The sequence below is a fragment of the Ascidia mentula genome, chromosome 3 (genome assembly GCF_947561715.1).
Source record: "Ascidia mentula chromosome 3, kaAscMent1.1, whole genome shotgun sequence".
In the NCBI taxonomy this organism is placed as follows: Eukaryota; Metazoa; Chordata; class Ascidiacea; order Phlebobranchia; family Ascidiidae; genus Ascidia; species Ascidia mentula.
The window spans coordinates 7,836,575-7,850,520 of NC_138568.1; the positions used below are offsets into that span (position 1 = coordinate 7,836,575).

A 13,946-nucleotide genomic window follows, 5' to 3' on the forward strand; every position below is an offset into this window, starting at 1 on the left:
TTTTGGTCCTGTTGACATAACACTAACCGATATAACAATATCGTTATCGTCAAAAGCTATCGCTACGGTCAATATGTAGTATCGTTATCGTCAAATCTAACTAAATACATGTAGGCTACTGCAGGCGGGCAAGGGTTTGAGGCCAAACAGTTCTGCAAGAACAAGGAAGTGACAAATGCAACACTTCCTGCTTTTGTCGATTACAGTTCCTTAATCTACACCAAACTTCCCGCAACACCTTCAGTGTGTGCTGTTTCTTTTTGTTTCAACTTGAAGCACTTCAGCAATATTAAAACTAGGCTTTAGGTGTGTGGCAACACGCATGTTATTGTAACGTGAAGATTTGTCACGTCTCACTAATAATTTATGCACATTTGGTCAAGTGTTTAAACGCATGACGTTGAATATATCGCGACGTACATAGAAAGCTTTGAGCTTCAAATTGCCAAATTACTGGCTAGGTTTTGTTCGAAAACGTCTTCGATGCTTAAATACATTTTGTTCTGTGTTATATTAGGACAGAAAAAGTATTTTATTGACTATTATGCACACCTTTAAATGTCAGATTTTAACAACTGCATTGGGCCCAGACTATGTTGCATTATATTGCATGCTTTACAGGCAGATGCTATTTTGATTTCCATTGCTTAAAATTTGGAATTATCAACAGGTGCCGGAAGTTTTTTGTTAAAATAGCAGAAATTCGTTTTTATGCTGATTGACTACCACATAATTTAGTTCAAATACAACTCCCAGCGCCCATCTGCATACTGCGGTTGTTTTCTGGTAGAACCGACAGTATATAAGTTGTAGTTACTCCGGTGTGTTGATTGTTACGTTAGTAATTTGTCAACGTCAACGCAAAACTCAAATGCGTGTTGTGAGTTTGTAAGCAAAAGCCAGGATGTTGTTCAAACCTTAGGGATATTTGAGGGCCACCAAAAATGTTTAAACAACCTCCGAATTAGTCATTAAAACCGACTTGCTTTAATTCTGGCATTAAACTGCACGTCTCCTGTAAACTTTAGAATGAAATTATGACGTCAATGTTAAGGCTTGCTGTGCTTATTGTGGCATTCCTATCTTTTCGAGTTGGATCCAGAATTACCTTTCAAGACGGTAAATCATATTTTGAGAAAAGTCAAATAAGTTTCGAATAAACTGTAGAACAATAGACTTGTCATTTTGACTGTATTGTATATACTGTTCAGCTTTTCTGGGTAATCCTGTATATATTTGTTTGATTTGGGGAATCGATGTGCGGCTAAAATCAATCATCCAGATTGTTAAGATCATCCTTTGTGTTGAACAAACAGAAAATCGTTGCAGCCACTAGCTGAGACTGAAGACTAATTTATACAGTAGAATATGCCTCTTATTTGATAGATGTGTTGTTTGTAGTTTCTTGCACGGCCTATTTCAAGGAGCTGACGAATCAAACAAGCTACCTGCTGTGCCCACCCAAGTGTGATGTTGTCAATACTAACATTTGCGGATCAGGCCCCTATCCTTACGGCCAGATATGTACGGCAGCTATTCATAACGGAAAACTTTCGCGTGAGTAAAATGTTTATGTCAAGTTTTTTTTACCTGCCTTTTTGGAACCTGTAGTAAAAATTTCATGCCAAGTTTTGTAAACTCCAAACGTCTTGTTTCTTGTCATTCATGGTTTTGGCCTTATGTTTGTGTTGTCCTGAATAGACAACGTAATTTTACCGAAGGCATTTAAAACACTCCATTGTTCTAAAAAATACCTAAATTTAAAATATCTATCATGTGATAACTAATGTAACGGTCGAACTTTATCGACAATAAATTTGCAGGGAGCGAAGGAGGATTGGTTCTAGTATCCCGATCCAGTGCGAAAATAACCAAGAGCGTGGGCAGTTATAGCCATGGAGTAAATAGCACTGCATGCCTAACGTCGGGGTTCTTGTATTCTTTTCCAAGTAAGCTTAGCTTTAAGTGACCATACGTTGCCCTCTTTACGTACCCAACAAGGATGCTGAACACAGCAATGGCGATATTAGATGGCACCATCGGGATAACTTGAGTTCAAATTCCGGTGTGGTAGAAAAAACTTTATTCGACGGACGATTGGCAAACATCTGTCAATGCGCTGACCTCACGCAGAAAACCTGATGGGGAGTCGTATCCAGGATAACCTGGGTTTTAGTCTTAGTAGTGCTGTAAAAAACAATGCAACTATTTTATGTGTAAAAAGCCATAATTATCATTGAGAGTTGCAGACAGGTCAAAGGTTCAAACAGTGTGCACTGTTGTCTACAACTCTCAATGTAATCAACATAATCTAAACACTAAGAAGTTTTGGGCCTAGAGTATGTTACATAACGCGTGCATGCTTTTGGGATATCTTCATGTCTTTTAAAAACTTTATAATATTAAAGCCATTTTATATGGTCATATATAATACGATTGACAGTAAAATACACATGTTTTGCGCAGTAAAGGCTGTTACGGCCTCCGCTTATTATGCACCATCTGTGGACGGTTCCTGTCTCGTCGTACAGCAAAACAACAGTAAGAGCAATGAACGACTTCTGGGATGTGAAATATGAAGTCAAAACAATCAGTGTATTGTAGATACGAATTTCCTTTTCAAACACTTTTAAACCATACAAACCCAATCATTTCACAACTCAACTGTGTCATTTAAATCGTAAAATATTACATTTGACTGTATAAAACGTTGATTCCTATTTTGATAAGTAGATTTTGTTTTGTGAAAACACGTATTTTTTGTCACCTTTTTTAAAACCAGTAAAACAGGAAACTTTGTGCAGTTGTTGACCACTGCAGCAAAATCGGAGCATCTTGCCTAAACGGGGGCTCCTGCGTAAACGGAGCCAGCAACTTTACATGTAAATGTTCGTACGGTTTTAATGGATCGAACTGTGAAACCGGTAGGTCTGGTGAACTGTTAATTAAAAGTATTTTCACCAAAAAAAAACATTTGATTTTAGACATATACAGTTGTGCACACAAGGTTTGTCAAAATGGCGGAAGTTGTGTAACATTGATGTCAGGCAGTTCCATATGCTCCTGTATTCAATTTTTTACTGGGCCCTATTGCAATTTAAGTAAGTGGGATCGATATTCAGTACTTTTCACGTATTTTGGGCATAAACAACAATTACAACTGTTGAGAAAACTGTTATTTAAAAGTATATCCGTATTACCTTCTTGACGATTAGAAGCATATTTTTCCATTTGTGGTTTAGCCAAAATTGTTGGTTTAAATTTTTGGCAATTTGATTTTAATTATTTGTCAGAAGTTATGTAGTTTTGGGGACATCTACAACGTCTCTTTTTCAGATCCACAATGAAGCATTTTGATCTCTAATAGGGTTTAAAATGCTGCTTTTTATATTCTAATAAACATTAAGTTCATCATATAGTGATCTGTCAAATACCCTTTGTTTTGCAGTCGCCCAGTCTTGCCTTGCCGGAGTCTATAGCTCGTCAATCGTATCTGATGCTCAAATGACAGCATCTGGATATGCTAACCTTAGTTACCCGTACAGAGCGCGACTATACACCACCCGTACCCCAGAGGGCTGGACAGCATCACGTAAATATTGACTCAACTCAAACTGGCAGCATTTTTGTTATAACATTGCTCTAAGCGACGAAAGATCTCACTTAAATCAACACTAATTTTACCTGAAACTAAACCAGTTTTGGAAGTAGGCCTACGACAAGACATGTACTTTACATTTAGCGATGTAGAATGTCATTAGAGGACCAGGGGATACACAGTCGCACTACTGTTAAACGTATATGGTCTGTCAGTTGAAATCTACATAAATTGCTTCATTACAAAAAATTGGTAGGTCGAATTACTGTTTGTAGCTATAGGGACCGGTGGATGGCTGCAAGTGGACTTTAGAAAGTCTGTGCGACTGTTCGGTATTATCACTAAGGGATGTACCTGCAACCAGTGGGTAACCAAGTTTTCAGTCTCATACGGCGATGCCGTCGGGAATATGAAGTTTATCACAGACCTCACCAACCAAAAAGCTGTAAGGGCGTAAAGTTTAACCAAAACTAACCTGACAATGTTTTTAAATTTGAATCCAATGTAGATATTTTCCACAAGTCAGTACTGGTTTGAAGAGGCAACCAATCATTTTTTCATGTCCCCTATGGCGCGTTTCTGGCGCTTTTACGTGGAAGAATACATCGGTGCTCCTACTGTACAGCTGGATTATTTCACCTGTTAAATGATGTCTTTCCTCTTTGTTGTTTTGTCATTTGGTTACACAAAATGACTGCTGTATGATTAGTGGTAACTTAATTGGGATCCATGTCTTCCACAAGCAAACTACGTCGCAGTAATATTTGCCTTTTTATCTATTTCCCAGTACTCTATGAGATTATGTAAAATCAAGGTTTCCTTCGTCGCAGTAAATGTGTCCTCTTTAATCGGATGTACAGCTGCAGCTTTTAACATATGTGCCAACTGTATTTAAACTTGTATGTTTTTCACGAATATTGACAAGAATTGCGCTGTGAAGATATGTGTTGTTCACCTTTTAATGTATCCTTCTGTTACTTATACATAACTAAACACATATGTTCTTCTGTCATGTACAATTCGCTCTGGGCAATGAAAGATGTAAATGCCTTTGCTGAGATTCAAGATGCGCGTAAATTTCAGTTGCACAAGTTTGATCATATTTCAAACGCGCCAAAACTGGACTCTTGCTGATGAGCGTTTTATCAGACAGACGCTTCAAATACAACAGTACTCATCATCAGTGCATGAATAGTATCTGATTGTGGGACAGTCTGTATAGGCCATGCCCATCCACTATTGGTTGTCCAATACAATTATAATTCTAAGAAAAACTTGTGTTTATTGCGCATTGAAAAATATTATAACTGATGGATAATGACGTGTTTTCGATTTATTTTCCACAAACGGATACAGGACATTCATTTGGGCCTGCCATCCTCTGTACAATGTGTATATTCCACATTTCCTCTCCACACACACGGTTGCTCAACGAAACCGAAAGCTGTGGACGAATCTAAGGGAATATCGGTTGAGATTTGTTGATTGTAACAGTGTAGAACCTGTTTGAAGTTGAAACAAGTTACATTAGTTTGCCTGCGAATCTTCAGCATAAGAGTTTAGTAAGTATGCAAAGAACAGTGCCATATAACACTTTAAGCCAACAACTAGGAAAAGCTGTTTCCGCGCCGCGCCTACATGCGCCCGGCTCAAGAATATGGATGAATAACTCACCCAAACCGTATTTCAGTTCAAATTAAACAATAAATCTGTGTGACTCTGTGAACAAAATTTTGTTTTACCCAGTGTAAAATGTAATTATGTGGTATGTACTAAATGTCAACGTGCTTTCCGAAAAAAAGAAGAACGCTGGAAAATCAATGGACAAATGCATCAGCATTACACGCCCTATGGCGGCAGCTGTCAATGGTTGTTACAAGTCACGTATTTTTATTTGAATAAACTGGAAAGTGGAAAACAAGCGGAAACTGCATGACTCCGCTACTGCGCTTCCTAAATATACTCACAAATAGAATGTGAACCAAATATACCGCGAAGGATATATTAAGTTGCGATATTTGTGTTTTGTATAGTTTTGGACAGTGTTGCTGTATAATTAACTCCTTCTGGCTTGACAAGCGCTTGTTTTATTGCGCACAATAGCATCGCATGTATGTTGTCTATCCTGATTTGGTGATGGACAGGAAGGCCGTATTTTTTGCTGTTTAGAGTTCCCATTGATCAGTTTTTGAAAATGCATAGACCCCGACTGGCGTGTTCCAATTATTACCAGAAATGTTAAACGAGCCGCCGTTTTTCCCATCATTTATCAATGAATATACTGAGCAGTCATTTTTCCGCACTGGCGTTGGAAGCCATGCAGTGCGCCAGTGTAAGCATTGTGTGGGAGTTAAATAGCCGATATCCGTTTTCCTTCTATCGGGTTGCCATGCGCAACAATCGCCCATATGGAAGTCAGCAGGCAGTGAGTATGCGACTCGGTAGTAGCCAGTACTTGCTATTCCACAAATGGGCGAAAGTAAGACAGTGCTTCTTGACTTATTAGTTGGCTGTAGTTTGAAGTACATTGTGTTTTTGAGTAGGTCGCAATGCTGCATTTTGTAAATTACAGCATTGTGGCAGTAGTTCTGTTGCTGTTTTGCCACAATGCCTGGGCATTAGATCAACCAAGCCAGAATGAATTTGACGCAGAAGTGGAGGACGAGATCATCACCGATCATGAACTAGTGAGTTGGAACAAACTTTGTAGTGACTCTTTGCCATACGCGTGCTGTTTTTTTGCACACAAACCACGGGAATTGTGCCGAACAGTTAGGTTGTTGAAAAATCTTGCGTACAACAAAACGTTTAAATAGCATGGGAGCGATACTGGTTGGAAGTAAAAATTAGAAAATAAGCGTCGCTTGGTACGAATTGTTCCACTGTCACGTTCAGATACGGATACGAACTTACTGGCAAATAGTCACAGACAACGATTTACCTGTAAATTAGGGAATCAACACTTTTTAGGCAAAAATAGAACAAGATGAAACATTGCGACACTTATTGACTGCGTATTACGGTTACAAACTGATTGCAACTTTGTTTGTTTGAAATGTAGGAGGAAGAAATGACCTCTTCGTTCGACCTTAACTTTGCGGAAGACAGGCTACAAGACGAGAGAAGGGAACAGGACGAAGATGAGTTGCAAGATAGCGACCTCATCGACATCGAGAAGATGCTCCTGGATGTCGTTCACGCGGAAGAGGAAAAAATCAAGGAAGAAGATGATGATAATGAGGAGGAGGAGGATGGGGACTTGGAGGAATACGAGGAGCAACACTTCATGAGGAAGAGAGATACGAGGAAGTTTGTGATGGAAGATTTGCTTCGCGATATCCGGATGAATTACCTGTCTGAAGAAGAAGGGGCGGGTATGCGGCTTAAAAATTATTCTATATATAAGTCGTTGGTTGCAGCGTGGCTTCCCAATCTTTTTTGCTCGGGACCGCCTATTTCGAATAACATGTTCCATGGCCCACAATTTGGGAAGCCAAGACAGCATTGCAAACATACTTTAACCCCTCTGACAAGTAAAGTAAATACATAGCACAGGCGTCAAACTTCTTCTTATTGTAATCTAATACCAAGTTTTCGTTTACGTCTTTTATCTGCAATATGACAATGATGATTATCTTTCAGGTTTGAGACGATCTGGGTGCCCTTTGTTTGTGAAACCAACAAGCCATGCTACCACGAAATGCGGCAGCATCAAAACAATGTTGGGGAATGTAAAATGGTGCCACATACAATGCTCAACCGGATACAAGTAACATGTCTTTCCCGTTGGCATATGTTTAGTTTTTGAAATAAAAAGTCTCAAAAAGAAATTTTACGATTACAATCTCAACCATCCGTCGGGAGTCCTACTATTTTTAATTAACTAGTATATCCGCGAGTTGAGTTTCCATATGTTGTATTCGTGTGCTCAGTGAATATAGCGGCTAAATTTGGTTTAAGTTATCAAACAGCTATTTATTTCCCCTTATATAAATACATGCATAACTGTAAGCGCATCAAACCATACAACTAACGCTATAACCCTAATAACCTGAAAATGCAAATTCTTACATGCCGTGACTCAGTACATATGCTCGCGGTATCTGGGCCGCACTTTATTAACGCAACAAACACGAACGATATGGTTCGTCTAATTTCCCGGTCCATAATAGTTGCATTAGATATTTTAACGATCTTCATTCCTTCAGCTTGTTAGCTCAAACGCTAAAATTGGTTTTAATTCTGATAATTTTGGAAACTAAAACAAATTTTTCAAACGTCAAAACCTATTGGGTAGACGACGAAAGCTTTATACTCAATATTTATACTGTTTTGCATAGGCTGAAGCACGCTTACCCCCAGTACGAACTGTGTGGTAAATCGACCAAATATAGATGGACTTACGAACTACGTGGGTTGGACAAAGGAACGGAAAGATGTATTGTAGGTAGGCAACACGAAAAAAGCAAGCAAACACATATGCTGACTCTTTGCTGAAACGATTGTGTACACAAATTCGTTGCGTCTCTAATACAGTTGCAACTTTTAAAATCTTCCGCTACTGACCAGCAAGGCTGATACACAGCTGTGCATAGAAATAAGCAAAAAAAAATTGTAAGACTTATTTGTTTGCAGGTTCCACAAATGTGACGTCAACTTCTTGCACCACAAAAGAATGCTTTGCAACAGGTCTGTGCCAATACGTTCCGTAGGCAAAGAGAAAAAATGAACATTATGAGTAGATGCGACTTTCCATTTCATAATGAAAATATGATCATTCTCAATGCGAAATTGCAAAATTGAAACCTTCACGCTTATTTATTTTTAGCTGCTTACTACATGAACAAAATCGACTTCAACGTTAATCCTTGCCACGATTTCTACGATTTCGCTTGCGGGCGCTGGTTGAAGGAAACCCCAATCCCTCACTCCAAGAGCAAATATCTCACATACACTGAAATCCGCGATCGAGTGACCTATAATGTGGCTGGTAGGGTTTTCTTACGTACGAATTTAAGCATAAACATCAGTCTTTATTTGCCTCTTAACGTAGTTTACCGTTACGCGAAGACTAATAAATACATTTTTTCAGATTTGCTGGCTTTGCCATACCATTCAGGCCAATGTCAGGCCGTGAAGAAAGCGAAGATTGCATACAAGTCATGCATGAATACGCGTAAGTGTGTTACCCAGTGAACAATACGCTTTGACATACTATTGTTTCCTATGATTTGTTATGGTGGTTCTCGCCAAAATCTATGAACAACGTTCACGTTGATTTTAAAAAACCAAACGCAATGAACAGAACTGACTTTTGAGATATAAAAATGTTTTTTAAGAAATTTAAAGTGAAATTTGGGTGCAATGTATCTGGAGTTAAATAGTCTAAATAAAAAAGCTAGAATACTGTTCATCATAATGCTGGTAAACGTTTCGAACTCATACAGTGTTCATCATCAGTACTCAAATGAGTTTGAAAACAAATGCCGTCAACATTTTTAATTTAGTTTTCGTTTCCAGCACTCATCGAGGAGCTAGATGCGAATCCTCTCATGTCCTTTCTGAAGGGAAAGATGGCGTGGCCCATCATAGACCCGACCTGGAAAAACAGCAATTTGTTTATTGAGAAAACCATGGCTTTCCTGCGTGGAAAATACAACAACCAGGTTCTTTTGAAGGTGATGGTTCGCAAATACAACGGAAAATTTGTGCTTCAGGTTGGTATTAGTTGGTTAAGATTAACATCCATTTGTTATCCTTCTTAAGAGGGGTTGTCACATATATCGTCCTTATTCGTGACTGGTCGTCCTTATTTTTAGGCATTTTAACGCTGTTTTAGCTGCCCACGTCCTTATTTTTAATGGGTATTTGGTTCATACAACTTTAAATGCTGGACTTTTTTGGAAAATTTCTATAAAATGCAGCTTTGTTTAAGGCAAACCGCACTCTTTTCGGTCGTCTTTATTTTCGGTTTCAAGTAGCGGACAGCTGTTAAGTAAGGCAACGTGAAACCTAACGTTTTACCCCTCGTGTTGTCTGCGCGAATATGCTGCAAATTAGTCGTAATTCCCAATTAGTTTCCAAGGCACAATACGGTTGGTGACTTTGAAGTGAAGAAGCAATTTGACTGATACGTCTATTGGTATGGGTAGCCCAAGGCCAACAACCCTTTGTTTTTTGTCGATAAATATGAAATTTCAAAAGAGGTGTTGGAAATCGTATTGGTGTTAAGTTTATGACAATTTCGTGAATTTAATCGTCCGACATTGTTGCAGACGTGGAAAGGAAAAATGGCCCTTCCATATCCCTACTACATGGAAGAACGATATTCAGACGTACGTATTGCATCAAGTCTTCTTTGTTGTCTCTCATAAATACTACTGTATGAGGTTATCATGTGCCTAAAAAGCCGTTAGCTGCTCTTGATGTCTTACAACACACATATATAACTTGGCAATAAAAGATATCCATATAACATCATATACACACAAAAAAAATTAAACAATTGCTTGCTTGTCTTCCAGAGGCTGGACGCATACTACGCCCTGATGAGAGATGTTGCATTGATGCTTGGTGGAGACAGGGAAACAGTGGAAGCAGATGTGGCAGCAGTGAGAGAATTTGAGAAGGAATTGGCTCACCACAAGGCATATGACTGGGATTACTTTACAGAACAAACCATTGCACAAATGCAGATCAACATACCCGGATTTGTAAGTTGCTTAAGTTTATTTCTACATTATTCATTTTGACACACACGCAAAGCACTTGATTTCTATCAAATGCGATATATATTTTCCTACAATATTCCATACTGCTCATGTTTTTGCTTTGTTTATATAATATTCTGAAAGGCAATGATCGCCGGGTAACTGTGTTTAGTTGTGGTTTGATCCACGTATTCAATACCAGAAGTTACCTTTGTACGTTGTGATAGATCAAAAAGCATGAATGTGCGTTAAATATTGCCAAAATACTTTCTTTGTAATCATTTTATCAGAATGTAAAAAAGGTACGCATTAAATTTAGATGAACTGGTACAAGCTGTTCAAGCTCATGATCTACTCGCATCCAATCACACACAACACGAAACTGCAAGTCTGGAATGTCAACTACTTGAGGAACCTTCTGGTGTTGATCAAAAAGGCAGGCAAAAGGTATGCGATATAGAGCGAATATTATCTTTGCCTTGCGCCTCCGCAACGCTCAGCTTCCTGTCTGTAGAACGATACAGAACTATATGATGTGGAGGTTTGTGAAACACCGCGTCAAGAACCTTAGCCTGCGCTTCCGTAAACGTTATCAGGAGTATGAAGAGGTGATGGTGGGAAAGAGAGCTCTTCCATCGCGGAAATACAAATGTGCCGAGCACATGCTTTTCACTATGAAAGGAGCGACCAGCAAGCTCTTCATCGACAAGTATTTCTCACCAGCCAAAAAGACAGCTGTAAGTTTGCAACTTTAAAATGACTATAGTTAAACTTTGTGAATTGTTTTTGGGAATGAAAATCTATAAAAACAACCCTACAGGATCTCAAGACACTTACTAAAATTAAAATGGAAAGAAGATTCTAACTTTAAATTTTACATGCTTGCATTAAACGTAACTTACTTAAATATAGAAGTTTAAAGTGAAATGTAAAGAAAAGCTTTGTAAGTGAGAAGGCACTTCAGTTTCGTTTATTATGTAGGCTCTGGTTTTGTTTGACAACATTCGAAAGGGATTTATTTCCCTGCTATCATCTGAAGTCACGTGGATGGACAACAAAACGAGAAACTACGCCAAAAAGAAGGCACTCGCCATCAAGGCCAACATCGGCTACAACGCCCACATATACAAAAACGTCACGTACTTGGATGGTCAAGTCGCCAAGGTATTTAATTTTCAATGCAACCAAATGAACTAAAAGGATTTAAACTAAAAACTTATTGCCCACACAAAGTGCAATTACCTTCCTGCTTTGACGGCTCCAAGTAACGCAGATCCGTTTGTGTTACAGCTTGTGGTTAAGGACTGGGATTATTTTGGCAACACTTTGCGCACGTTGACTTCCATCGCCCAAGACAAGTTCGCCCTCATCGGTACAAAGTACAATCCTGTGACTGAGGGATTTTCTCAACGGCCCACTATGGTCAATGCATTCTACAGTCCCCAACACAACAGAATAAGTATGCCTTGCGCGAATAGACGGATGTTACACAATATTGGGGTTTATTTAAGTCACTTTTGTTGAAACGTTTTTAAAATCTTGATAATATTTTCTACAGCACTTCCCGCCGGTGAGATGCAGTATCCATTTTATTGGGGAGACAAATACCCATGGTAAGAAATTATACCATAGGTTTTGTACATCTAGTATGTGGTATCTTTACTCAAACACCATTTTCTTTGGCTTTTCGTTCTCGCAAATACCCTATTTCTAAGAGTAAATCACTAACCGGATTGCTAAACCTATAAGATGTATTTAACACTCTTCTGCCTTTGAAAACATATTTACAATATGGCAGATGTTCACCAGACATTTTCCAGGCCATTAGTTTTTCCAACTGCTCGTTTCGGTTTTCTAGGTTTTTCCAGTTCGGCGCGGTTGGAACAATTCTCGGTCACGAGTTAACTCACGGTTTTGATAACACTGGTCGAATGTACGATCTCAATGGCAACATGAACAACTGGTGGAGTCCTGGTTCGTTGTTTGAGTTCAAAAAACGAACACAGTGCATGGTTAATCAATACAGCAACTACTTGTATGAAACAGCCGGCATGCACGTAAGTTATTGGGATGTTACTGTCATCCTCTGAGACTTTTTTTGATATACAATAGATTTTAATTCTACTGACTTACGAATTTGTAACGATAGCATAAAAGTCTAGTAGTTTTCCTATTAGTGACAACATGTAAGTGGATTTCATTAGTTATATAAGTTATGTGTTTTCTTTGTAGTTAAACGGACAAAATACGCTTGGTGAAAACATTGCCGACAATGGTGGAATCAGAGAGTCTTTCAAGGTAATTTTGAGTGACATTTTGTTATGTGAAACCAAATCAAGACGATGCGCGTGATGAGCTATGGATAGTTAAAAGAAGAGCCACACACAAATAACCATTTTTGAAAGCTCGGTCAATGTAAATGTACACTCTGAAGTGCTGTGACGCAAAAACAAGTTTTGTGCAGATTTTTTTTTAAATCCAAACGTTCTACTTCAGGGATATCACTTGTGGCTGAAGTCAAAGGGTTTGACAGGGGAACAAATTGAGCCCTCGACCGGATTCACCAACGACCAAATGTTTTTCGTTGGATTTGCGAACGTAAGTATGAACAAGCAGTGTTTCAAATACGGCTACTTTGATAAACGAGACATGTTACGACAGCACCTTGCATTGACAGGTTCGATGTGGTGAATACACTCGTGCTGGTGCCGTTCATGAGGTGGCCTCTGATGTCCATAGCCCGGGACGATTCAGGTATATCCCACACAGCTACTCAACTTGTATTTGTAGCAAACGTGGGCAGAACCAACACGGTTTAAAACGTATTTTCCTACAGGGTCATCGGTTCGCTGCAAAATTTTGCCAAATTTTCGGAAACCTTTCACTGTGCAGCCGGTTCTCCCATGAATCCAGCGAAGAAGTGCATTATCTGGTAACCAAACATGTATAAGGATGGTTTTCACAGACCTACATGTGCCTGCATCTTGTTTCGAACACTGCCATATATATACACTGGTTTGAACCCATTGGAATTTGTGCAATATGTTGTGCTTTGTGAGTTGTAGCGTGTGACATAGAAATCATAGAATACTGCTGTATGAGAATTTTTAGCTTTTGACGCTGTTTTCAGTGCTTTGTACCTGTGTTTTGTCTAGGCAATTGTAATGCGTCAACCTTTCAAACATAGCAAACGTTTTTTTGCACACGAATGCTTGCAACCGACACATTTTTGCCCTTTAGAGAATGTTTTGTCTTGATGAAAGATTTGCGGACGTTATTACTCATAGCCTGTAATATGTGTAAAATTGCCACATTTCAAATGTTTAAACTACAGAAGTTATAGACTGATACGGCCTACTGCAGAAAATGTATTACCACAGATTGTGTCAGACTGTAAGTTTGTTAAACGTTGGATTATTGTCGCCACGATAATCCTCACTGCTATTTTTAATAAAGAATTAACCTACACCCACCTTCACGCGTCACACTGTGGCAGTACATACAAAGCTATACAAAAACACAATGCTTTTGTTCCTTTTGTGGATCATCGCAAAGCATATGTTTTTTGCAAAATCGGCAGATTCCTTTAAATCACCGCGTTTCCCGTCAACCTTCCAATATTGGCACGGATGTAGCCT

At 38.8% G+C, this 13,946-nt stretch overlaps 2 protein-coding genes across 2 annotated transcripts; both read left to right on the forward strand.

The window, feature by feature from the left end:
• Positions 1-957: 957 nt before the first annotated feature.
• Positions 958-4,681, forward strand: LOC145894019 (uncharacterized). Its single transcript, XM_082982452.1, has 9 exons — positions 958-1,119; positions 1,402-1,557; positions 1,824-1,949; positions 2,467-2,541; positions 2,805-2,924; positions 2,985-3,101; positions 3,449-3,592; positions 3,874-4,043; positions 4,107-4,681. The coding sequence occupies exons 1-9, from the start codon at positions 1,038-1,040 to the stop codon at positions 4,242-4,244; spliced, it is 1,128 nt and encodes a 375-aa protein (XP_082838578.1). The 5' UTR covers positions 958-1,037; the 3' UTR covers positions 4,245-4,681.
• Positions 4,682-6,075: 1,394 nt separating this feature from the next.
• LOC145894013 (phosphate-regulating neutral endopeptidase PHEX-like) lies at positions 6,076-13,781 on the forward strand. The gene is made up of 20 exons (XM_082982444.1): positions 6,076-6,285; positions 6,660-6,972; positions 7,241-7,367; positions 7,939-8,045; positions 8,234-8,287; positions 8,427-8,588; positions 8,691-8,774; positions 9,119-9,315; positions 9,874-9,933; positions 10,123-10,311; positions 10,628-10,755; positions 10,823-11,045; positions 11,290-11,472; positions 11,599-11,767; positions 11,867-11,921; positions 12,167-12,365; positions 12,541-12,606; positions 12,805-12,906; positions 12,986-13,062; positions 13,145-13,781. The coding sequence occupies exons 1-20, from the start codon at positions 6,148-6,150 to the stop codon at positions 13,242-13,244; spliced, it is 2,733 nt and encodes a 910-aa protein (XP_082838570.1). The 5' UTR covers positions 6,076-6,147; the 3' UTR covers positions 13,245-13,781.
• The last annotated feature ends 165 nt before the right edge of the window (positions 13,782-13,946 follow it).